At 35.9% G+C, this 24725-nt stretch overlaps 3 protein-coding genes across 3 annotated transcripts in view; 2 read left to right on the forward strand and 1 right to left on the reverse strand.

Moving 5' to 3' along the window:
• The window catches only part of Phum_PHUM026170 (uncharacterized protein), a gene marked incomplete at both ends in the record, with an annotated part of 2872 nt that extends 1314 nt beyond the window's left edge, over positions 1-1558 (forward strand). The window contains one exon of the mRNA XM_002422935.1: positions 1188-1558. Coding sequence (XP_002422980.1) covers positions 1188-1558 — 371 coding nt within the window. The remainder of the gene's footprint in view (positions 1-1187) is intronic.
• An 11122-nt stretch (positions 1559-12680) lies between these two features.
• Phum_PHUM026280 (uncharacterized protein) lies at positions 12681-13885 on the forward strand (the record flags this gene model as incomplete). Its single annotated transcript, XM_002422936.1, has 3 exons — positions 12681-12973; positions 13163-13335; positions 13575-13885. The coding sequence occupies 3 exons, from the start codon at positions 12681-12683 to the stop codon at positions 13883-13885; spliced, it is 777 nt and encodes a 258-aa protein (XP_002422981.1).
• A 2961-nt stretch (positions 13886-16846) lies between these two features.
• Phum_PHUM026290 (uncharacterized protein) lies at positions 16847-24158 on the reverse strand (the record flags this gene model as incomplete). Its single annotated transcript, XM_002422937.1, has 12 exons — positions 16847-17072; positions 17407-17652; positions 19106-19152; positions 19228-19481; positions 20013-20472; positions 20604-20847; positions 21031-21165; positions 21402-21608; positions 22310-22823; positions 22914-23394; positions 23474-23987; positions 24013-24158. The coding sequence occupies 12 exons, from the start codon at positions 24156-24158 to the stop codon at positions 16847-16849; spliced, it is 3474 nt and encodes a 1157-aa protein (XP_002422982.1).
• Positions 24159-24725: the final 567 nt, after the last annotated feature.

The raw sequence follows: 24725 nt of genomic DNA on the forward strand, positions 1-24725 counted from the left end.
TAATAAAAAGAGAGAGAGAGAGAGAGAGAGAGAGAGAGAGAGAGAGAGAGAAAGGATCATCAAATTTAAAAAAAAAAAATTAACTTTTTAACCGTATTAATAATAATAATTTTTTCAATTTTTTTTCGTCTCGTTTCGTTTTGGTTGATGTTGTTACGTTATTTACATAAAACTTTTCGTTTGTTTTTTAATTTAAAAAAAAAAATTACAGGCAAAACACGATAATGATGATAATTATTTATTTATTTATTTTTAATTTTTTACAACACACCGCGAATCTTAAAAAGCCGGTATACCAAATAATCATTATTATTTATTAATAATCAAAACGAGTAATAAATTTATTTTATTAGCGTATTAAAAAATTTGAATATTTTTAAAATGCGTAACCGCGAAAAGGAAAAAATGCAAACGTTTAATTAATAATAATAATAATAATAATTTTTTTTGAGTAATAATTTTTTTTATTACTCTTCCATTTAATTTTTTTTTTTTTTCGTTATTTATAAAACCGTATAACACCGTATCGTTTATATTACACGGATTTAAAGTATTATTATTATTATTTATACAAACGAGGGAATTTCCCCCTGCCCTTTACTCCCCCACCCTATACGCGTAGTTAAAATGGCGGCGGTTCGTTTTTTTTTATTTCAAAATATCCAAAAATTATTTTTTGTTGTTCGACTTAATTTATTATTTATTTTAAAAAAAAAAAAACAAGATCGTAATAAAATATTCTCACCCCCCTCTCCTTTCGAAAAATAAAATTAAAAGAAGGGATAATAATAATTAGGGTCTCGACCTCTCATCCTAAAATGGAAAAAAAAAACAAGTTTAAAAAAATTTAAGATGGTCAAAATTTTTTTTTTTATTTATTTAAAGGTCAAAAAATTAAAATCGTGTTTTAAAAAAAATTTTTTTTGATTTACGACTGACTATATTATTTAAATATAGCGCGCTATATTTGAAAAAAAATATAGTGCTATATAAAAATTGAAACGTGGATGAGAATTTCCTTCTCTCTTGAAAAAGAAGAAGGAAAAATGTTTTATCGAATTTTTCGTTGTTGTTATCAGTAAAAGATGATAAATATATATTTATTTACTTTTCTCTTTTTTTTATCATTATTATTATTATTATTATCGTTAAAAGGTTTTAACGTTTTTTATTTTTTTTGTAAACAGAAAAAGCGGTTAAAATGCTGTTGCCATTACTCTTGGCATTAAAGCTTAAACTTGCAACTCTACTTCCGCTTGCATTGGGTGCCATCGCGTTGGTTGCCAAAAAAGCATTGATCATTGGTAAAATAGCACTTTTGTTATCCGCATTGATCGGTCTTAAAAAACTATTGGGAAATCAACAGAAAAGCGTGACGTATGAAATCGTAAGTCACCCACATCATACGAGTCACGATGTATGGTCAGGTGGTGATTATGGCGGTTCTGCTAGTGGTGGCGGCGGCGGCGGCGGACACGGAGGCGGTTGGGCAAGATCGAGTAACGATGCACAAAATCTTGCATATAAAGCTTATGCACCAACGCAACAACAGCAATAAATTAAACAAACGTGTAAGTTATTTTCCACGCGCACGCACCCCCCTTCCCCTCCCCCCGTTTTTTTTTATATTCATAAATTTTTCTTTTTTCGTTTTTTAGTTTTTTTGTCGTCTTGAATGATAATCATAATGATGAAAACCTAGTCTGGACAATGCAAAACCAGTACGAAAAAATCAGGATACTCTATTTATTTATTTATTTATTTATGTATTTATGTATATTGTAATTTGTTTTGCTTGTCCGACAGTAGACCGTTTAAAAAAAAAACAATAACGACATGTTTTATATACAAAGTGAATGATTGACTGATTGACTGACTGACTAACTTACTGACTTACTGACTTATATAAAGACTGACGACGTAATTCCAAAGACAAAAAATTTTTTTAAAAAAAAAATTGTTACCAATGTTAACAAAGTCAAAGTAACTTGACGTGTTTTATTATTATTATTATTTCATATGTGACGTGTGGACATTTTTTTTTTGTGTCGGAATGACTGATTGAATGAATTTTTTTGACTCAATAATAAACTAAATAAAATAAAAAAAAAATTATTCGAATACTTTTTTTTTCCACTACTACTACGGAAAACCTAATAACATACAATTTTTAACGTACAAACAAAGAGACAAACAACTGTCGGATACGAACAAACAACAAATGATTTATTAAATGATAATAATAATATTATTATTATATACTTATATTTATTTATATATAAAAATATATTTTTATTAAAAAAAATTCCCTTTTTTTTCAAAACACGTTTTTTTTTTATAAATAAAATTAATCATGACGGGTAATTACAAACGATATGTTTAACCTATTATTATTATTATTATTGTTGTTGTTGTTGTTGTTTCGAGTTAAAAAAAAAAAATAATAACTTGAAAGAAGTCAAAAAAATTTTTTTTATTTAACAAGTTGTTGTATCGAATTTTTGCAAATTTAATAATTCGACGAATTTTTCATTTTTTTTTCGTGGTGTTAGAATTTGTTACCTACTTTTAAAACGTTTAATTTTATTATTAATAAAATAAATATTGTTATTATTATTATCGTCTGCTAGCAATGCGTCAACATTTAAAAGTTTTTAAACGTTTATTTTTCGTTGGAAAAAAAATTTAGACTTTTTTTTAAAGAATACTTTGCGAGGTTTTTAACATAAATTAAAATTATTTGGAATTATTTTTTAATTCATTTCGTAAAACGGAAATAACTGATTTGAATACCTAAAAAAGAAAATTTAAAAAAAAAAAATATTTCAATGGAATCGTGAAAAAATTAACGGATTTTAAACGGATCTTTAATTTTTTTAAATAAAATTATCAATAAACGTAAGGTACGAATTTGAGACATCTATCGGATACGTTTGGAACTAACAAACGTTTAATTTTAATTTTAAGGTTTTTACTATTAGTTCGTAAACAAAATCATAGATGTCGCGTTTTGGTAAAAAAAAAATTTTTTCCCGTGACTTTAAAATTTTTTTTTTTTTTTTTTAGAAAACTTTCGAATAAATTTTATTTTTCGAATTCGAAATGTGCCAACAAAACAAAAAAAAAATCATATTATTATTATTATTATTCAAAATCGATGATCGTTTTTTTTTCTTTTCTTTTCTTTTTTTTTTTTGTTCGTCGGTTGCCAATTTCTCACACTTGTCACAGTTCGTATTAATTTTCTTTTTAAATAAAAAATGGCGGATTTATATCTTATTTAAAAAATAATAATAATAATAATAATTTTAAAGAAAAATTTTTCAACGACCTAAAAATACATAAAAAAATAAATACAATCTAATCACAAAGTTTTCTTTTATTGAAATAATAAATTAATGACAAAGCAAAAGTATTGAGTACCTTATTTTATTATCATCATCATCATCACAAAAACTCTATTTGAAAAAAAAAAACCTTTTAAATAAGGATTTCATATACAATAACCTTTTAACCTTTTCATCATCACCAACACGCTTGAAAATCAAATAACGAATTTTTCTTTCGGGTTTTTTTTCTTTTACGAATTTTACTAACAACAAACAAACGTGAAATTTTTTAATTTGTTTATAATCGATTTTTTTTATTTAAATCAATAAAGAGAATAATAATAATAATTTAATTATTTCCCCCTCCCTCCCCTCCCACCACCACACGAATTAAATTTCCATTTTCGTCTAGACTTTTTTTTTTTATTTTACGTGTTATTACGTGTTTACCAAAATAAGGAAAGAAAAGAATTTTTTCAAGTTTAAATTAACCCACCCATGATGAGATATTCAGGTTCACACGCACACGCACACACACACACACAGAAGGAGCCCCGGGAGGATTTAACGGTTTGCGGAGGTTAACAATAAAAGAAAAAAAAATAAAAATTCAATTTTTGTTGGTCAAGGTCTTTTCACGATAATGACTTTTACGCCCAGATTCACGGCCATGTTTATTTTGTTCTTCATTCCATTAAAAGAGAAACGGCACTTTTTTATTTAATGCACAAGCCAAGCCTTATTTTTTTTTTTTAATATTCGCTTTCCTTTCTAATGAGAAATAGAAATAATAATAATAATAATAATAATTTCGGCATTCATTTGTTGTCATCATCATCATCATAAGGTATATATAATAAATTTTTTTTTATTATTAATTATTCGTATCGGTTCGTTGACCTTTGACTCAATATATAAAAGCAACAAAGTTTCATTTTATCCCTTTACGCACACACAAGCACAATACCCGGGTTTAAAATATTTTTTTTCGTAAAGTGCGTGAGTGCGTGTGTGCGTGTGGTCACTTTCACTTAACCGTTTTCACCATAATAATAATAATAACAAATCGAAGAATTGTACCACCGACGCCAGCCACTCTCACTCCATATTAAAAAAAATTCTGGAACGTCATTGATCGTTCGATCCTGAATCCGTTACAACTCATCATTATTTTTACATTGTCATAGAGAGTAATACTACTACGACGTTTACTATGATAATAATAATTCTATGATTAAATTTAATGCGTTTTAAGTTGTAGAAGTAGAAGAAAAAATCGGATTTATACTTTTTTTTTTTTTTTTTTTTTAGCTTTCTAATAAGATGATTGATTTTTTTTTTTTTTTTGTCATCTTTGGCATGGATTATTATCGTCTGCTCTACATTTTGTTTATTGTTTTGTTTGTTTAACGTGTTTGATTCGATATTTAAAAATTGACCTAATATATATATATTTTCTTTTTTTTTTGGCATTTATTTATTTTTTATTTTTTTTTGCCAAAAAAATTTTTTTACTTCGTTCTATTAACCAATTAAACTACAAAAAAAAAAATTTATTTAAATAATAATAATATCGGAAATCATAGAATAAATAAAAAAAATTTGGATTAAATTAATTAATATGAAAAAAATATCATAGATAATAAATATCACGTACGTATTAAAAAAAAAAGGAAATTTTTGTATGTTGTTTAAATATCCCGTTAGTGTTATGTTGACATTTGTTAATAACAAAAAAAATGTTTTGACATACATTTTAATTAACGAATAATTTCTTTTAGAAGAAGAAGAAGAAGAATTTATTTGACAATGGCGGTTAAACAAGGTCGTTTTAATTTTTTTTTTTAAAAAAAATCAGAATGCGATTTATTCCGTTAATGAAAAAAAAATGCGGTGGATTACAATGATGATGATGATGATGGCAAAGGAAAAACTTTAAAATTTCGTTTGTTTGTTTGTTCTTTCTAATTTTCGAAAATATCCTTTTAAACTAGGTCAAACCTTAAAAAAAAAAAAAGTTTAATTTAACAATGATTCTCTATATTCGAATATAAATAAATCCGTTTCGAAAAAAAAAAAAAAAAAAGAATCGAAAGTAAAACAAGAGAAAGTGATTTTTTTTTTTTTTCATTCCTTTCCGTCCGTCCGTTCATTGTTTTTTTGCGTTTATTCAAATTTTTTTTTTTTATTAAATTTATAAATAAAATTAATTTATTATTATTATTATTAACAATTGTTATGATTATGACGGTTAAAATACGTAAAAGAATTGAGAAAATTAAATTTGACGGGCACGATGATGGTGGTGGTGATGAAAATGGCGACGATGGCGAAAAATGATTAAAAACGTCGCCGGTTTTTTTTTTTTATTAAAAAATTTTTTTTTACAGGAGTTAAATTATGAAGTCGAGTCGGATTTTAATAAAGTACGAATAATAATAATAATAATAATAACTAAGTTAAAATGTCATTTCAGGGATGGGAAAATACATGAAATCTCATCAGTCGCACCGGAACAGTGAAAATGGAAGAAAAGATTACGAAAAGAAAAATTCTCAAAAAAATTCACGGGAAATAGTAGAGGAAAACAAACGATCCATCATTTAATTTCCGGTTGTTTGATATTGACACGAATAAAACGTGATAAAAAACGAATTCCTAAAGAGGCACAATAAAAAAAAAATTTCTTCATTGGAATTTCTGTCGTGAATGTGGAAACGAAGGATTGGTACTACCACATTCCAAGCCCGGGTACGACAGTGGGTTCATGCACGATCAACAAATCCACACTGACAGAACTGTGCCAGACAACAAACCCGGACATCATCTTGAGGCATAATGCGGAAAAATTATATAAGTTAATTGAAGTATCCGTACCAGCGGGAAAAAACACCAGGCAGCTAAAGAAGCGGGCAAAAGGCTCAAATAGCCAGGATGTGGGGAACAAAAACTGAAACGATTCCAGTCATCGTGGGAGCAGCACTGGGAGCCATGCCACATTCACTGATAGAAAATTTGAAGAAGATTTTGAAGAATTTAAAACAAGAAAGAAACCGTACAGGATATCGCACTACTTGGGACGGCCCACATTCTTCAAAAGCAGCAGCACCACCGATATTCGAGCATTTATTTCTAAGGAACCAGGTAGAGACCTAGAATAGATGTTTAAAAACTCCGACAAGTGTACAATTACTTGTCTTGAAATAATAGTCATAATGATAATTAAACCAATAGTTATGCCGTCCTGGATACACCGGTTTTTGTTCAACCACCGATCTTGAGCAACATCGGACGCGATCAGTACTCGGATGAAGTTGGCAACACTAAAAACCAGACAAAGACCAGAACAATTCTTGTCCTTCTACCGACTTCAAACAGTTCAACGAAGATGTTATTTTCATTCCTCCTCATCCAGTTCACTACACAGATGTAATCCAGTTCAGGTAATGATAGATTTATTAAAACTTCTCAATTGACGACATTCTATTACGGTTATAAAAAATCTACTCATCCCTATTCCTCAGGGATAAGATTAAAAATCTGGAATGCATGTTAAAAAAAATTACATAAAAAAAAAAAAAAAAAAATTTCAGGGTTAAATGCCGCACTTTAATATTTATTTACCGAACGAAAAATTTAAATCGTTTTTACAAAAAAAAAAAAAAAACCACTTTAATATAACCGACGCGAAACCTCTTATTACTTTGTAATAAATATTTTATTACAATCTTACATTATACCACCATTAAAAAAAAAAAACCACTACGTAATAATAATGATAATGATAACGACAACGATATCGTAACGATTTAAAAAAAATTTTTTTTTAAATTTTTCCCAAATTTATTATTTAATAATTTAAACTAGAAAAAAATTTTCGACTCGATGATGATGATGATGATAATAATAGTAATTTAAATACTCGAGGGAAATAAAATAGCAGAAGATAATTAAAAATAAAGTGAGATTTTTTATAGAAAAAAATCGAACAAAGTTCCGGTGGCAGGTGTCACCATATACGAAAAAATTTTTTTTTCTTTCAATGTTATTTAAATGCGATGACGTCATGAAAACTTGTTAGTAAACATTATCTAAGGTTAGGTTTATATTTTTTTCCTTCCTTTTACTTCCTTCCTTTTTCGTTTATATAGCGCTATAAAAAATGCATTAATATTAATAATAATGATAAAATACTAAAAGTTGATAATATACGTTTGAAATTGAAAAAAAAAAAGAAAAATTTACACTTTAAATAAAATTTAAATTTTGAAAACACTCTTTTGAGATTATTATGTTTAACGAAATTTTTCCCTTCCGGCCTCTCTTTCACCTTCTTTTATATAAATTTAAATGTTTTCATCATCATCATCATCATCATCATCTTATTCCACATTTCTTTAAAGTTTTTTTTTTATTTTCTCTCTCTCTCTTTCTTTCTTTCTTTTTACTTACTTTCGCTGGTTTGAATTGGATGATCACTTTCTTTAGGAATTCCGGATGTGAGTTAAAACAGACTCTTTGGAATCTATTCTAACGTGATAGTTTCTCTTTTTTTTTCCTTTAAAAAAAAATCTACATCCGTGTTGTCGCATGAATACATCATCATCATCATCATCATCTCTTTAATTCAATTATTAATTCGTTCGTTCGTTCATTCATTCAATCATTCGCTCCTTTTTTTTTTTTTTTTTTTAAAACAAAAAAAATCAATTAAAATTCTTTTTGTTTTGTTTGTTTGTTTTTTATGTTTCACTTGGCAAGAACAAACAAAGTGAAAATAATTTTTTTTTTATCAATCAAATGACAAAATTGATTAAAATGTTATTAATAATAATGATAATAATAATAAATAGACCGATTTTGATGGAGAGCGTGAGAGCGTGCGTAGAGTAGTAGGTAAGTACTTACGTACGTGCGCGTGTACTAAATATGCACCCTAAATCACACGCACGTCTAAAAGTTTTTTTTTTTTTTGCATTTCTCCTGACACGATATTCAGTCAACGTAATCGAATAAAAAAAAATGATGATGATGATGATAATAATAATAAGTAAATGAAAAAGAGAAAAAAATTCTTTTATTACGCGTAATTTTAACCGCGAAAAAAAATTTTTTTTTTTTAAACTTTATATCTTTGACGACGATTTTTGCTTAAATTTCACGCGCGTTCCCAAACGTGCGTAAAATAATAATAATAATAATAATAATAATAATAATAATAATAATAATAACAAATTTACAAACTTTAAAGAAAGAAACTTTATAAATAAGACACGAGAAAATCACGTTCTTCTCTTTTTCCTTTTTTTTTTTCTACAGAAAATTTAAATCTTTTAAAAACACGTTTGTAGAGTTTAATGTTTTTTTTTTTTTTAATAAATTTTATTTATACTTTAATAATGATAATAATAAAAATAATAATAATAGTTATTTTAAATTAACGAACGTATTTGATAACCTAAAAATTTTCTTTTAAAAAAAAAAAAATCGACAAAGTGTAAAAAGAATCGTTTCATAAATAATATTAATTTTAATGTAAGTGCACCTGCACCCAAGTGCACGTGCACTAAAAAAAAAAAATGTCAGTTTGGAAGATACCTAGCCGGGAGTGGTGGTGTACTCCTGTAATCCAACTACTTGGAGGCTTGGTACTGAGGATGTTTTAGGGGAGGGTTCTGAGATTGGATTTCCATGTTGACTAATCGTCTGCTAGAGGTAAACCTTCAACTTGGATGGCTTGGGGGAGCTTGGAGTGGCCAGGTTGAGTCTGAAAAAAGCAAAAGTTACAGAATTGAGAGTCGTGGGTTCAAATCTTGGGGTGGGAGTTCAATTTCTTAACGAGAACAGACCTGTACCTACGTAAGGGGATAAGTAACTAGATCCCTAATGCGCCAACCCTTGCTCGGGGGGGTAAAACTGGGTACTTGATCCAGATAGGGCAAAATGCGGAGCTGCAATGAGAAAGAATGACAGATGAACGATCATCGGAATTCGGGACCCCGGACATCTCTCTTTCTCTCTCTTCGGAAAATCGTTGGCCTAACGAAGAGGTGGAAACAATAGTAATAAATCGGGATTGTTTCTCAAAGCGTAAAAAAGGGAAGTATTGAGATCTTCTCTTCCTCAGGTGGGGATCCCACCCTCGCAAACCTGATAGTTCCGGCTCAGGATGGGTTTGAGGCTGAAATGCAGGTTAAAATTCCCTCGAGTGCCCTTCCCACCGGGAAAGAATGTCATTTGGTTAGTAATTTCTTCGGCTGAGTCCCCCCACTCTCCCTGCCTACCAGGGGATTGGGGAGCTTATTGCGAAATGCATTTCTCTTGGGTTAACAAAAAAAAATAGAAAAAACCTTTTTACTTTTAACTAATATAATTTAAACGAGAAGAATGAGAAATGAGGTCAACATTTACCATTTATTAATTTTTTTTTCTAAAGTTTCTAGAAATTTCTATTTCTTTAATAGAATAAGAAGAAGAAGAAAGAGAGAGAAAAAAAAATATTTTTACGGATAATTAGTACGAAGTGGACGACGGATAATAATTTTTTTTTAAATTAATGAGTATCTTTACGTTTATTATATATACGAGACATTTATTTTAAAATAAATAAAAAATTATTACTTTCATTTTTTATTTAATATTATTAGATTATATAAGTTCTTTATATAAAAATAAATAAATACTATATTATAGTTTAATTTATATAGCGCTATAAAAAAATATTTTAAAATAATTGATTTAAACTTTCTTTTTTGTTTGTTTTAAATTCAAAAAACCGACGACGTCGACGTCGATTTTATTTTAACGGGCGAACGAATTAACAAAACAAAATTTAAAACCCCTCCCCCTCCCCTCTCCCTGGGTTCATCGTTCTTATTTTCCCCACCCCCGCTCTCCCCGTCACTCACATGTTTCGTGGAAGAAGAAGAAGAAGAAAGACAAAAAGGTAGATTTTAGGTTTTTTTAAACCCAAATCCTCTTCGTTTGTTTTGTTATTCGTTTATTATTATTATCATCATCGTTTTTTTAAATTTTTTTTATTTGTCGTCTGCTATTTAATTACTTTCACTTCTCGGTTGATTTTCAAAAAAAAATCGCACGTATAACAAGTGTGAAAATTTTCACCGATTTCAATACGACGAAAGTGTAAAAAACAAAAGTTTTTTTTTTTTTTTAAATTTTTTTTTTCCCCGGAAACGGAAACGACTCTCGCAAATTTTCATCCTTAGAATTTTTCTTAGCAAAAAAAAAAAATGGAAAAATTTTAAGATGATAAAAAAAATTTTTTTTTATTCACTTTTTAAAAAAATTATATAAAAGTTTAAAAAAAAAAAAAGATCAAAAGGAAAAAAAACGTGGAAGGAAGAAAAGTATCATAGTCGGATTTTTAAATAAAAGAAAAAAATTACAAACGGGAAAAGGGAAAAAGAAAATCATTTGGGAAAAAGTTTTTCTTTTTTTTTCCTCCCTCCACCCACCATTCCCCTTTCATCTCCCCACCTTCTCCCTCCCCGTTTTTTTTTTTATTTTAAAATACGAAAAAAAAAAAATTTCTTTTATTTGAAATGTGACGTCACACAAAGGAAACGCCATATTTTTTAAAAATAAATTCAGGTCTCTTAAATTTTAAAAAATTCTTACACGTTTTTATTCGATGGGTAGGCACATGCACGCACGCACTCACTCACTCACTCACGTTTTTTTTTCTATTTATTTATTCATATTTTTTATTATTTTAAATCTAATGCCACGATTATTAAAAACCCTTTTAAAAATTAATAAAATCACTATAAAACCGAATAGGGTGCTTTCCCTCCCCCCAAAAAAAACAATTTTTTAACAGTTGTAATTTTTTTTTTTTTAAATAACTATACAAAATGTAATGCGATTGTAGATCATTGTAGTCATGACGTGGTATTAGAAAAAAAATTTTAAAAGTCGTATAAGTAAAATGAATCAACGAATTATATTCATGACGTCACGTTTTCTTATGATTTTTTAAGTCGTTTAGAAAAAAAACATTCTAGTGTTAATTATTATTATTATTATTATTAGTATATTGATTAGCATAATTTTTTCTTTCTTTCCTTTTTTATTTATTTGTTTAAAAAGAACCTTTAAATTTCTCTCTAAGAAGTTTCTAGAAAAATAAATAATTTAAAAAAAAAAAAAAAAAGAAAAAACTTTCCCTCTTGTGTGTTGTTGGTGACTTATGAGACTTGAATGTAAATGAACCGAAAAAAACTTTTTTTTTTTTTTGTTTTCGGGGTAAAAATCGAAACGTAACATCGTGAGGGGTGAGATGTAGACAGGGGAGGGAGGGAGGGAAAACAATAAGAATCAAAACAATAATAATAATCAATATCAATACCCATTCGTAAATTATTTTCATTGTTTTTTTTGCCACCGAAACAAAAAAAAAGTAATAAAAATCCGTGAAATCTTTTTTTCTTTCTTTTTTTTTAATACGGTTTTTATTATTATTATTATCGCGTCACAGTCATATCGTGACGCGGTGGTAATATTAATTGGGATAAAATAAAAAAAAAAGAAAATAAATAATTTTATACTACACCTGATTTAAAATGTAACGGAAATAAATTTTAATCGATGATGATGATGATGGGAGCGTATATAAAAAAAAAGGTTCAAGGTTTTTATCCTTGTCGGCGAGACGAGTAGATTAAATATACGAGGAAAGCAACAAAGGAGAAAGCTTGAAAAAAGGTGTTACCAGTTAGTGTATATATGATGCAATCTGACAATGAATTACCCGAAGTGAAAAAAAAAAAAAAAAAAAGACGTAACGGATGAAGAAGGATAGATCATTTTTTCATTGGTAAAAAAAAAACTCCCGTATCGATACCGATACAAATCCAAATAATTATAAATTGATATAGTATCATATGAGTTAAATAAAGAGAAAGTAAATTCTTTTTACAATGCTCGAGTTGATTTAAAAAAAAAAAAAAAAAGAACGACGACTACGACGACGATCGAGGAGGCTAGGCAAAATGTCTGGTCTCTCCTTCGTGGAACTTATGGAGGGTAATAATAGAAGAGTTAAAGAAAAAATTGGGGGGTACACAAAAACGACAGATCCTTGTTGAGGAAGACATAAATAATACAAGTCTGACTATTTTTTACTCACAACAGTTCAATCAGAGATAGTGAAAACTTTAAAAAAAAAAAAAAAAGTGACAAAGTCGGGAAATTCTTCATCGTCGTCGTCGTCGGAAGAAGACTAGTTTGTTCGTTGATTTTTTTTTTCGTAACGGTTTTTTTACCGAATAAAAACTTTTATTATTATTATTATCATCGTAAAAGTTTTCGTAACGTAAAAAAAGAAAAATGCGAGGTTTTGTGTCGGTGGTGATTACGATTATCGGTTTGGTGTCGGCCGCTTTGGCTTTTCCGAGCACGGAAAAAATTTCTTATACATCTCAACCGGAAGATAAATCATTTTTCGAAGAAGGTATCGATGTCGCATACAGGTTTATTAAAGATTGCGGTGACAAAGATATGTCTTTGTGTTTGAAAATGAGAGCTTTGACATTCGTCGACAGAGCTCTAAGAAAAAATGAAATATCTATTACCGATGGTGTCAGCCTCGTGAAAACTGATAACGCACAAGAATCATTAAGGTGAGAAAGATCGTAATAATAATAATAATTATTGATATTTTTCCATTTCAAAAAAAAACCTTCTAACGTTCTACTTTTTATATTAACTTGACCTTAAATTCCATAATATTTTTATGCCACCGGTCAGGTTGTTGTTGTTGTACGTATCAACATAATTTTTTTTGTTTTGTTCAGGTCATTGGGTGCTAGAGCATTATCGGAAAACGAGCTCGATAGTACTTTATCAAAAGATGACGAAGAAAAAGATTCACAAGTCGAATCACTTTTAGTAGATAGAATCGCAAGGTTTTTTCAAAGTCACATACTACAATTTAAAGTTCCTGATTCGTCCATAAACGAAGTTAAAAAATCATTGGATGAAGGTAAGTACCAGAAAGAATGAATGATTGAATGACTTATTAACATAGTTTCATTCCGAACAATTTTTTTTTTATTGTTTGTCGTTTAAAAACAAACAGTCTATTGAGCGAATAATAATGAGTAAACGTTTTTTTTTAAATATTCATAACGATTATTCACTCCTTTATTTACATTAAACGGTATGTTAAGTAGTAGTAGTGGTAATAGAATGACGATTGCGTTTGTTTGTTTGTTTTAATAGCTCGAGGAAAAAAGAAAAAATTGAAAATGCTCCTTCCTTTGCTTTTACTACTTAAACTCAAAGCAGCCGCCATTATACCGATAGCACTTGGAGGTCTTGCATTACTCGCATTAAAAGCATTACTCGTGAGCAAATTGGCATTGGTATTAGCAGCCGTACTCGCATTGCAAAAATTATTTAATAAAAATAATCATTCGAGTTACGAAGTGGTAGCACATCCTGTACATCACGAAGAACACGATCACGGTCATTATGGTAGATCCATTCAAGATGCTCAGGATTTGGCATACGCCAAACAAAAACCTGAATAATAAATTTTTTTTTTTACGTAATGTTTTTTATCGTGTACAAATTTTTAGTTTTCTTTTCTCTTAATTATTTGTTATTTATTATTTATTTATTTATGTTTTTTTATTTTTATTTTATTGACACGACAAAAATTTTTTTTTTTTACTTGACTGACGTGATAAAACGATTTCAGATTAATTTTTTTTTAATATAATATTTGATTTTAAAAAAAAATTTTTTTAATTTTTCGTACTAGACGTGGTGACTGACTGAACAAACGACTGAACATTTTTTTTTTTTTCTATTCTTATGACACGTTCGCTACTCTTAAAAATTTTTCGACTTAAATACACGACTTACTACGACGAATTAATAAAAAAAACGACGGACGGAAATCGGGGGAAAATAAACAAAAATAATAATTTTTTTTTTGACGTGGAAATAGACAATTTTTTTTATTTATTATAAAAATAATTATTCATTACGAATTATTAGAAAATAATATTAATAAATTTAATAAAAAATATAAAATTTATAATAACTTAATTTTTTTTTCTCTCTCTCTCTCTCTTCGATTCCTTTCATTTACAAAGATCACACGCACAAAAGGAAACGGAAGTAAGTAAAAGTTAAAACACAAAAAAAAAGGTTTTTTCTAGAACCTTTTTTGGCCGTGAAATTTTTTTAAGATGAATAACAGTTTTAAACTTTTTTTTAAAAATTGACCTCTTTAAGGTATTTAAAAAAAAAAAAAAAGTTAATAAACTATGCCCGCCTACTTGTTGTACCTGAAAATATGTAGTTCATGTCGAGTAGGTGCGGTTCACATAAAGAAAGAAAGAAATGATGAACAAATAAAAAAAAAAAAAAAACGTTTTCAGTTTTTAATTTCACTGTCGTGTATATACATAAAAACATTCTTTCAAACTTTTTCATTCATGACGATTCATTTCCCTTCCCCTTCCCTTTCCTTCTCTTCCTCTTTCCCTCTCCCTCGTCCGATCCAGTTTTAATGTGTGCGTGAGTGTGTGTGTGTGTGTGTGTGTGACACGCGTGAATAAATCAAATTCTACGTTCGAATCCTTTTTTTTTTTGTTAATAATTATTAAACATTTTCCAAAAATTTTCACTTTCTTGGAAATTTCAATTACGATAATTATATATATTTAAGGAGCGTCAATTCCTGGAGAAAATCATTTCCGTTGATTAATTACCTTAATGTTTAACATTTAAACGATTTTCTTTACACTTTCATTTAAAAAAAAAAAAAAACTAGAAAGTTTAAAGTAAAATTATCATCATTAACTATTATGCCATATTTATACACATATATGCCACAAAAAGAGAGAAAGAGAGAAGAGAGAGAGAGAGAAAAAAAAAAGAGGAGAGAGAAAAAAAAAAAGGAGAAAGAGAAAGAGGCGACAGAGGGATAGAGAAAGAGAGAGAGAGGGATATACACAGTTAAATATTACGAAAGGTTTTACCAATTTTATTTAATTAATAATAATAATAATAATTGTTAATAAGTTTTTATTTAAAATAAATATAATTCATTTGTTTTCGAATAAAAATTGCTTCCACGATTATTTCCATCAATTCGATTTTCTTCGATGAAGGCTTTTCTCCAGTTGTAGGACGCATGTTTCACTTAAATCGAACCTTTTTATGAAAAAATACGGCTCAAAAAAAATTTCGCGGTTTTTTTTATATTAAAAGTTAATAATTCTACAACCACGATAAAAAAAATTAAAAATCGTAACAAGAAGAGAGAGGGAGAGGAAAAAAATTAATAATAATAATTTTATTTTGCGGTTTCATCATCATCATCATCATAATAAAAATTATTAAATATATAATATTAAACCCGCGTAAAATTTTATTATTAAATAAATATTTTAACGAGAGATCTAATCGTTTTATATTTAATTTTTTTTATTAAAATAAAATTACGAAAGTGTAAATAATTTCGAGCTAAAAATTTATAAAAAAAAAAAAAAAAAAAAGTGCGTGGAAAATGTGCTTCGCGATAAAAAAACAGAATTATATTTGCCGGTTTGAAAATAAAGAGACTAGTGACACGATAAAAAAAAACATCGTCGTGTTATTGTTGTTGTTATTGTAAAATAATGACCATTGTTGAAATATGACGAAATTGTATATTGTTTGAATTTTAACATAAAATTAAATGCGTCTCTCATTCAAATCCGAGATTTATTCTTATCAAGAAAATAAAAAATATTGATAAAAATGTTGCAAAAAATTGTTTTTTTTTGTTAACCCAGGAGAAATGTATTTCGCATTTAACCTCCCCACCCGGCAGCAGGGAAAGTGTGGGACTCAGCCGAGGCCACTACCCAACTAAAACTCTTGGATGTGATTAGCTCCGCTTTTTTTTTTTTCCCTGAGGAAGAGAGGCGGTCGCAGGAGTATGACCCGCATTTCAGCCTCAACCCCCCCCCCAAAGCCGGAATCATCAGATCCGCACTCGTGAGGGTGGGAGCGAATCCCCCACCTGCGTAGTAGCCGCTGCAGAGGTCCGCTCCACCCAATTGAGATACCCCCATCAGCCATCTGAGGAGGCATTCCCGAGGTTTCACTTTCGATCCAGCCACCCATACTACACAATTTATACAAAGTACATAAATATATATACAATATACAAATACATACATAAAATTACATAGTAAAATACAATAATCATGTTAGAACGAGACCTCGAAGGAGACCCTCCACCAGTTCCATAATGGTCAGGTCCCCCCCCTAAACTAGAACGAAGCGTCGCCTGTCATCGGCTCATCTCGGGCACTCCGAAAGTGTGTGACCGACATCGTCCTCAAGCGCACCGCAGAACCAACACTCCGTTGTTTCTTCTTTGCCAATGCGCACAAGGTACGAGCCAAAGACAACGTGTCCCGTAAGTGTTTGCGTAAGCCGAAAGAACAACGCTCCATGCTCACGCCCCACCCATTCAGGTAACCGCGAATCTAGCACGCGGATGGTTTTCCCCCGTAAAGTTTCCGGCCATCCTCGAGCCAAATCCGCCAAGTCTCGAGGACGCTTTCCCGTACTACTTTACGAAGCGCGTCCCTCCTCGATCTTTTCCTCGCGCGATAGAGAATCAGTTTTTTCAACGCAAGTAGATCGAGAAGAGGGGTCTCCAACAGAACGCAAGCAGCATCCGCGGCAACGTCTCTGTAGGCCATTACGATCCTATTCAGAGACGCCCGTTGGAGCTCAATTGCTCTCCCCCTGAGGAGTACAGACCCGAAAACGGCTTCGGCTCACACCGGAGCCTCGTACAGGACTATGGAGTGGACCATCGTTACATAGAGCTTCCTAGTAACTACCCCCCGAGCTCCAGAGATTGGGCATTAATTTTCCCAAGGACGAGCTGGTCGCCCGGAGTTTAAAGTCGAGAGCGGCCAGGTTTTGCGCGAAAGGGAGTCCCGAGTCTAAGGTCATCCCCAGATATTTCAAGATTACTCCTATCCTTATCTCGCTTTCCTCCAGCCTTAAAGCCGGATTCCGCGGAAACGGGTTGTACGAGCTATGAAAACCGCAGGATTCCGTTTTCGGTAAGCGTACTCGTAGACCGATGTCATGGATTGCCTCTACCGTGACACACAAACCTAATTCGGCGCGCTTTCGAGCCTCGGCCCAATCATGACCGATCACCAGCAGAAGAGTGTCGTCCGCGTAACACGTGATCGATACACTTTCAGGAAGAACAGTTCCGGTAAAAGCATTCATCGTAGGCAATGTTCCACAGCAGCGGTCCAAGGACCGACCCCTGCGACACACCGCAGAAAACGTTTAAACAACTTGCCCTCAACATCGAGAAGACAGAATGGCCGATACGCACTAGGTGACGTCAGATCACGGCCCGGTTTCGGAAGCATCACAAGCTTCCTTCCATTGGCGCGGGAACGTCGAGGTTCGAATTTTTATTTTCTTATTATTTTATTTCAAAAAAAATTTTTTTCTGGTTATTTTGAAATTTAATTCTTTAAAAAAAAATAAAATAAAATCTAGTAAATATATTTTTTTTTGTTTTTTAACCAATCGTAATTGGTCTTGGAGTATGGTTGTACCATTCCTTAGCTAGTCCATCCAATCCATATTTACGACGGATATTCCAATGGAGATATTTACATATTTTGTTGTACATTTCTAAGTATTCCTTTTTTTGGCAATATCGGACAACCGGAAATTAAATGATAGATGGTTTCCGACTGCGATTGGCAACTTCGACACATATCGTCTCGGCGGACTTTGAGAATTACCTTCCCAAAATTATGGGTCCGCAATTATTATGATGACGATGATTATTATTATAATTATTATTTTTGCACCTATAAACAGGTGAACGGAGATTTTATATTCACCTGATACCTTAGATTCACTAATTGTAAGTATTTTTAATACTTTTAATGGGAAATATGTTGAAATGTATCAGGCAAACATAAGGAAATGGAAGTGTAAAACAAGATACAATCAATGGATTCGCACTTAAAAAATCAGGAGTAGAAATAAAAAACAAATAATATAAAAAAATAATTTTATTAAAATAAACTATATTACAAAACTTTTGATACACATAACTTATAACTAAATTTTTAAATAAAACTAATAAAATTAATTTAAATAAGTTGACATGCTATTAATTTTATAGATTTTCTTTTTTTTTCGTTTTTTGGTGTTGTTTTTGTTTTTGTTTACGTTTTTTGGTGTTGTTATTGTTTTTGTTTACGTTTTTCGGTGTTGTTATTGTTTTTGTTTACGTTTTTTGGATTTTTTTTTTTTTACGATTTTTGGATTTTTTTTTTGTTTACGTTTTTTGGTGTTGTTATTGTTTTTGTTTACGTTTTTTGTTGTTGTTATTGTTTTTGTTTACGTTTTTTGGTGTTTATTTTTTTTTCAAACAAGGAGTGAAAATGGAGGTGTGGATTTATAGTTAAAGTCAGGTGTACAAAAATTTGAAATCAATTATTAATAAATATTTTTATTAAATCACTTTTAATTTTGTTACAAAAGTTACAGATTATTTGTATATTTAAACTTAAAATAATATAATTATTACTAAAAAATATAAAAAACTAATTACATCACAAGCCGATTTTAAATAGTAATAAGATTTACATTTTAAAAAAAATTAATAATAATAATAATAATAATAATAAAATTTAAAAGTTTTGTTTAATAATTTGTACAAAAAAAAAAAAAAAATTTATAAAAAAATTTACTTTTTACGCGCCAAGTACGAGCCGAACACCCCGTGACCCGTGAGAACCTGAGTGAGACGGTAAGTAAAGTTTCCGTGACCCCGCTCCACCCAGTTCCCCACTCAGGGGCCCAGGACGTTTACAATTTTTCCGCCGTAACGTCTCCGACCGTCGTTAAATGGCGCCTGCCAAGTGTTAGCTGTCCTAGGCCCGCCGCGATCCCGCTCGCGATAGAAGACGAGTCTCTCCATCGCGAGGAGATCGAGCTGGGGGGTGCCCGACAGAAGACGAGCCACCTTCGCCGCGACGTCTCTGTACGCCATCGCCACCTTGTTCAGAGACGCCCTTTGGAGTTGAATCACTTTCTCGCGAAGAGACCGAGCTGTCGAAACAAAGACTGGAATCGAGAACCGAACTCAAGTATTTTAGCATGCCCCCCAGTCCGATTCTCACGTTGTCTACACTTACGGAAATGTAGCGACTTTGCCGGTTTTGCGGACGATGAAACCCGTACGCTTCCGTTTTCGGCACAGACACCCGAAGTCCGATGCCCCGGATGGCTTCCACCGTCGCGAAAAGTCCCGATTCGGCGCGTTCGTGAAACTCCGCCCACCCGCGATCGGTCGGGAGGAGCAAGGTGTCGTCTGCGTAACATGTCAACGATACACCTTCGGGAAGAACGGTACGGGTGAGGACGCGGTCGTAGGCGATGTTCCACAGAAGTCATTCTAGAACCGACCCCTGGGGCATGCCATAGAACACGTTCGCCCTTCCCGTCGTTCCGTCCGGTTTCTTATACGCGATCTTTCTCTCCGAGAGGAAGGAACCGATGATCGACGTCTAGTAGTCGGGGACAGACTTCGACGCCAGTCCGTCCCTTATCGCAGACCATGGTACCGAATTAAACGCGCTTTTGATGTCAACCGACGCCGCCCCGACAAAGAATGGACTCCGGCGCACACGCGGTCGAGTGCGTCGGTCGTCGAACGGCCCGCCCGGAAGTCGTACTGATTCAGAGAGAGGTCGTTCCTCCCTTCTCCTGAGCGTAAATGTTCGTTTACTCTAGAGACGATTACGCGCTCAAACAACTTGCCCTCTACGTCGAGAAGCCAAATCGGCCGATACGCGCTCGCCGTCATCGGATCCCTAGCCGGTTTGTCCAGCAACACGAGGTTCGCTTCCTTCCACAGTGTCGCGTCGAGATACGCGCACACAGCACCCCGATAGACTCGCCGAGAATGCGAGCCTTTCGGGCCTGAAGCCGAGTGCCTCTTGGAGGCCGCGTCGAAGAGGAGGCGAACCTCCCCCTCCGTTACGGCGTCGCGAATTTTGCCGTAAGGGAAATCCGCCGGGGAAGAGCTCTGCGATGACCTCTGCGAGAAACTCCTCTGTCATGCCGGTTGTCAGCGGTCCCGACAAACCCCTCAGTTTATTCGTCACGAGACGGAACGGGAAACCCCACGAATCCAAATCTACTTCGCTCAGGAGCCCCTTCCAACTCTCATCCTTCGAACTCCACATCGTTCGGCGAACCCAAACACACGAAGCCTTCCACTCCACCTTTAAACACGTGAGTTCGTCGTCGTTCATAATGTTCTCGTAATGTCCGCCTTGTCAGATCAATAGTCTTTTTCTGCCGACGAACCGGCGACGGTCGAGGGAGAACTCCTTCCACAACTCTCCCATCTCGTCCGTTCACTAGTACTTCGGCCGATTCCGCGTCTTTGCCGAGATCCGCCGTAAGTCTTTTTGAACTTCTCGCGCTATATCGTGAACGCTTCTTATGAGGCCTAAAACAACTTCATCTCTCAGGCCTCCGCGACGAGGCACTCGGCGAGCCGTCTTTTGTCGGACGATTTCAGACTCCACCGGGGCGAGACGACGCGAGGCCCGTCAGACAAGAACTCTGTCCTCTCCCCGAGCTCCGAGGAGCCCGGAACGAGAACGCTACGTAGGCATGATCGCTCAGGGACTTGAAGTCGGAGAGGACCTCCCAGCCGGAGACTCGCGCCGCCACCGCGCCGGACGAAACCGTGAGATCGATTGTGAACCCGCTGGTGAACCGCACGCACGTCTTTTTTCTATTCTTGTTGCACACAATGAACTGACGCTCGTTAAGGCTGTCTGAGCAGACCTTTTTACGGAGGGAGTGTGGAGCTCGGTATGGATTTAAAGAAACCCTAACCGGGAACCCATACCCACTTAAACTCCTGGGCATGTCACAATAGCGTGGTTTATGTGAAGAGGGGGGGGGGAAACGCTCGTGGAAGTAGAACCTACATTTCAGTCTCCCCTCTCCGGTAAGCCAGAAGGTTACCGTTCCACACGATTTTCTTTGGGGGAGATGCGCTCTAATCTTCGTTCCGCCGTCATCTCGAAGATGAGAACACATCTCCTAGGACGTTCGGCAGTCCCTTTCGAGAGTTTCCTCCGGTCTTTCGCTGGGGGGGGAACGGGAACGGAAAGCTCGGCTGCTTCCAGAGATTGCGGCCGGGAGTGTGAATTCAGACTAGAACTTTGCCATCTGAATAAAGGGTACATTAAAAAGGAAAGTGAAGACGTTTTGTGACCGCATTCTCTCCTAACGGGTAATAAGGACTAAATGGGGGGCAAGACCGGCCAGGACCGCTGATCGAAGCTTTCGTTCGTCGTCACACCTCGCTAATTGAAGACGTCGTCGTTGTCATCTGCATCCTCGTCTTCGTCCTCCTCCTCCTCCTTCCGCCGACGACGTTTCCTCTCCCTCGGCAGATGACAAAGATTCGGAACCGCTCCTTCATCCTCCTTCTCTTTCTCTTCTTACTTTCCTTCCTCATCAGCGGGATTTCTTTTTCTTTTACACCTAATCCTAACCCTACTCGGCCGGAGCGTCCGAGGACGAACTCCGGATTTTTTACGCTCGCGTTTGCGGTCTTTTTTCGTCCGCAGGACCGCTTCCGAAAATCGCGAAATCGCGGACCATTACCGGGGTCCGCGAAGCAACGCGTCCAAGAGGCCGCGGATCGACAGGTCGGGTCCGATGACTCCGACAAGCCGCTGTCTGTGTTCGTCCCACGAGAGACATTTCGCGACCGTGTGCTCGACGTCGTCCTCGGGCACAAAACAGAACCAACACTTGGCCGTCTTCTCTCTGCGGCAATGTGTTGGTTCTGCGCCAAGTACGAGCCGAACACGCCCGTGAGAACCTAGATGAGACGATAGGTCAAAACTCCGTGACCCCCCCACCCAGTCCCCCACTCGGGGGTCCAGGGCGACGACGATTTCGCGGTCGTCGAAACGCGCTGCCACCTTCGAACCGTGCGATCGCGAAGTCGCCTGCGGAAGCAGGCTCTTCTCGGCCCGCCGCGACCTCGCTCACGATAGAGGACAAATCTCTCCATCGCGAGGAGATCGAGCGGGGGAGTGGCCGACAGAAGGCAAACCACCTCCGCCGCGACTTTCCTGTACGCCGTCACCACCTTGTTCAGAGACGCCCTTTGGAGTTGAATGGCCCTCTCGTGAAGCGGCCAAGATGCCGCCATTGATTCGGCCCACACCGGCCGTACAGGGCCACGGAGTGGACGACCGTCGCGTACAATCGCCTGACCCTCGCCCGCGGACCCCGCAGGTTTGGCATCAGGCGCCCTAACAATGCGCTCGCGACTCGGGTATTCGGTCCGAGGAGCGCGAGGTGTTGCCCGAAAGTGAGACCCGGGTCGAAGGTGACCCCCAGGTACTGGAGCGTCCTCCCCACCTCGATCTTGAAATCCCCAGACGACAGTGCCATTCCGTTAGGAAGCCGATTCCTCGGACGATGGAATCCACAGGCTTCCGTTTTCGGCAGAGACACCCGCAGTCCAATGCCGCTGATGACCTTCACCGTCGCGTGAAGTCTCGATTCGGCGCAATCGCGAACCTCCGCCCACTCGCGACCGGTGGAGCAGGGTGTCGTCCGCGTAGCAAATTAACGAGCAACCTTTGGGAAGGACGGTCCGGGTGAAGATATCGTACTCGATATTCCAGAGGAGCGGCTCGAGGACCGACCCCTGGGACACACCGCAGAAAACGTCCGCCGTTTCCGTCGTTTTGTCCGGCTTCTCGTACAAAATCTTCCTCTCCGAGAGGAAGGACCCTATCAACGACACGAGATAGTCGGGATCGAACTCTGAAACCAGTCCGTCCCTTATCGCGGACCACGGAACAGAATTAAAGGCGTTTTTCACGCCGATGAAAACCACGATCGCGACTCCGCCCCGGCGCAGAGTTTCCTTGACCTCGTCTCGAACTCGAACGAGTGCGTCGATCGTGGAACGGGCCGCCAGGAAGTCGTACTGATTCGGAGAGAGGTTGTTCCTCCCTCCGTACGCCCCCATGTAACCGATAATCACGGTCGAACAACTTACCCTCCACGTTGAGAAGGCAAATCAGCCGATAAGCGCCGGGCATCGACGGGTCCCTACCCGATTTTTCGAGCAGCCCGAGGTTCGCTCGCCTCCACTGCTTCGGAAACAACATCTTTTCGAAACACGCGGTGTAGAGCGATGAAAGACGCGAACACATCACTCCGGCAGACCTGCCGAGGGTTCGATAATGCACACCGCTCGAGCCCGGAGCCGAGTGCTTCTTGAGGGCCGCGGCGAGGAGGATGCGAATCTTCCCCTCGGTGACTCGGTAGCGTTCGCGGTCGAAGGCGAAGTCCGCCGGAGGAAACGCGTAGGGCGCGACGCGAGGAAAGAGCTCCGCGACGACTTCGGCGGGAAACTCCTCCGTCATGCCGGCTGTCAGCGGCCATGACGAACTCCCCAGTTTATTCGTCACGAGACGGAACGGGAAACCCCACGAATCCGAATCCACTTCGCTCAGGAGCCCTTTCCAACACTCATCCTTCGAACTCCATATTGAACCCGCGACGTCCACCACTCCGCTTTAAGCCCCAAAACGATAAAAACCGTTTACGTGCAGGTCGACTCTCCTCGCGGGACGCGTAACCGTGACCCCCATTAACCCTGAGGAGCACGCCGACCTCACGCAACATGGCCCGTAGGAAAGTTTCAAAATCTGTTATAGGGCGTGTGGGTGACGCGTACATCGACATCAGAAAGGTGTCCTCCCAGCCAGCTATAACGAAGCCATCCACCCTGGACAAAACTCATTTTTCGGGAGTGTTCTCCGATCCTTCGCACGGGGAGAAACGGATGGAAAACTCACGCGTTTTCTGAGAATGCGATCGGAATGGGGATTTAGACTTACCGCCGTCGCCTGTAAAGGGTGAAAGTTATGTTATGTTAATTGATCGAATCCTCTCGAATGGTAAAACGGGTTCCTTGAGGAAAAGGCAGACGAAGGATCGATCGGGTCGCCAATCCCTCAAGAAATGTTAGGAAAGAAGTAAACAAAAGGGTACTTAACGACGACGATTTTGCGTTTGCCGCCGCAGCACTCAGCCGTCCGAAAAATCCTCGTTGCCGTCTCCTCTTCGAATTTTCTTTTTTCGGCGTCTCTCTGGGTGAGACGGTCGCGACCTGCCACATCGCTCTCGCCTCGGTCGCGAAAAACGCGAGTTTCCAGACGGAGCGACGCCGAACGGGGTCGCTACTCCGGTCCGAGCCGCCCACTATCCTTCCGCTTTGCGGTTCCGCCTGTTCGCTGGTGGGAGACCGAA

Source organism: Pediculus humanus, genomic scaffold (assembly GCF_000006295.1).
Source record: "Pediculus humanus corporis 1103172107382 genomic scaffold, whole genome shotgun sequence".
Lineage (NCBI taxonomy): Eukaryota > Metazoa > Arthropoda > Insecta > Psocodea > Pediculidae > Pediculus > Pediculus humanus.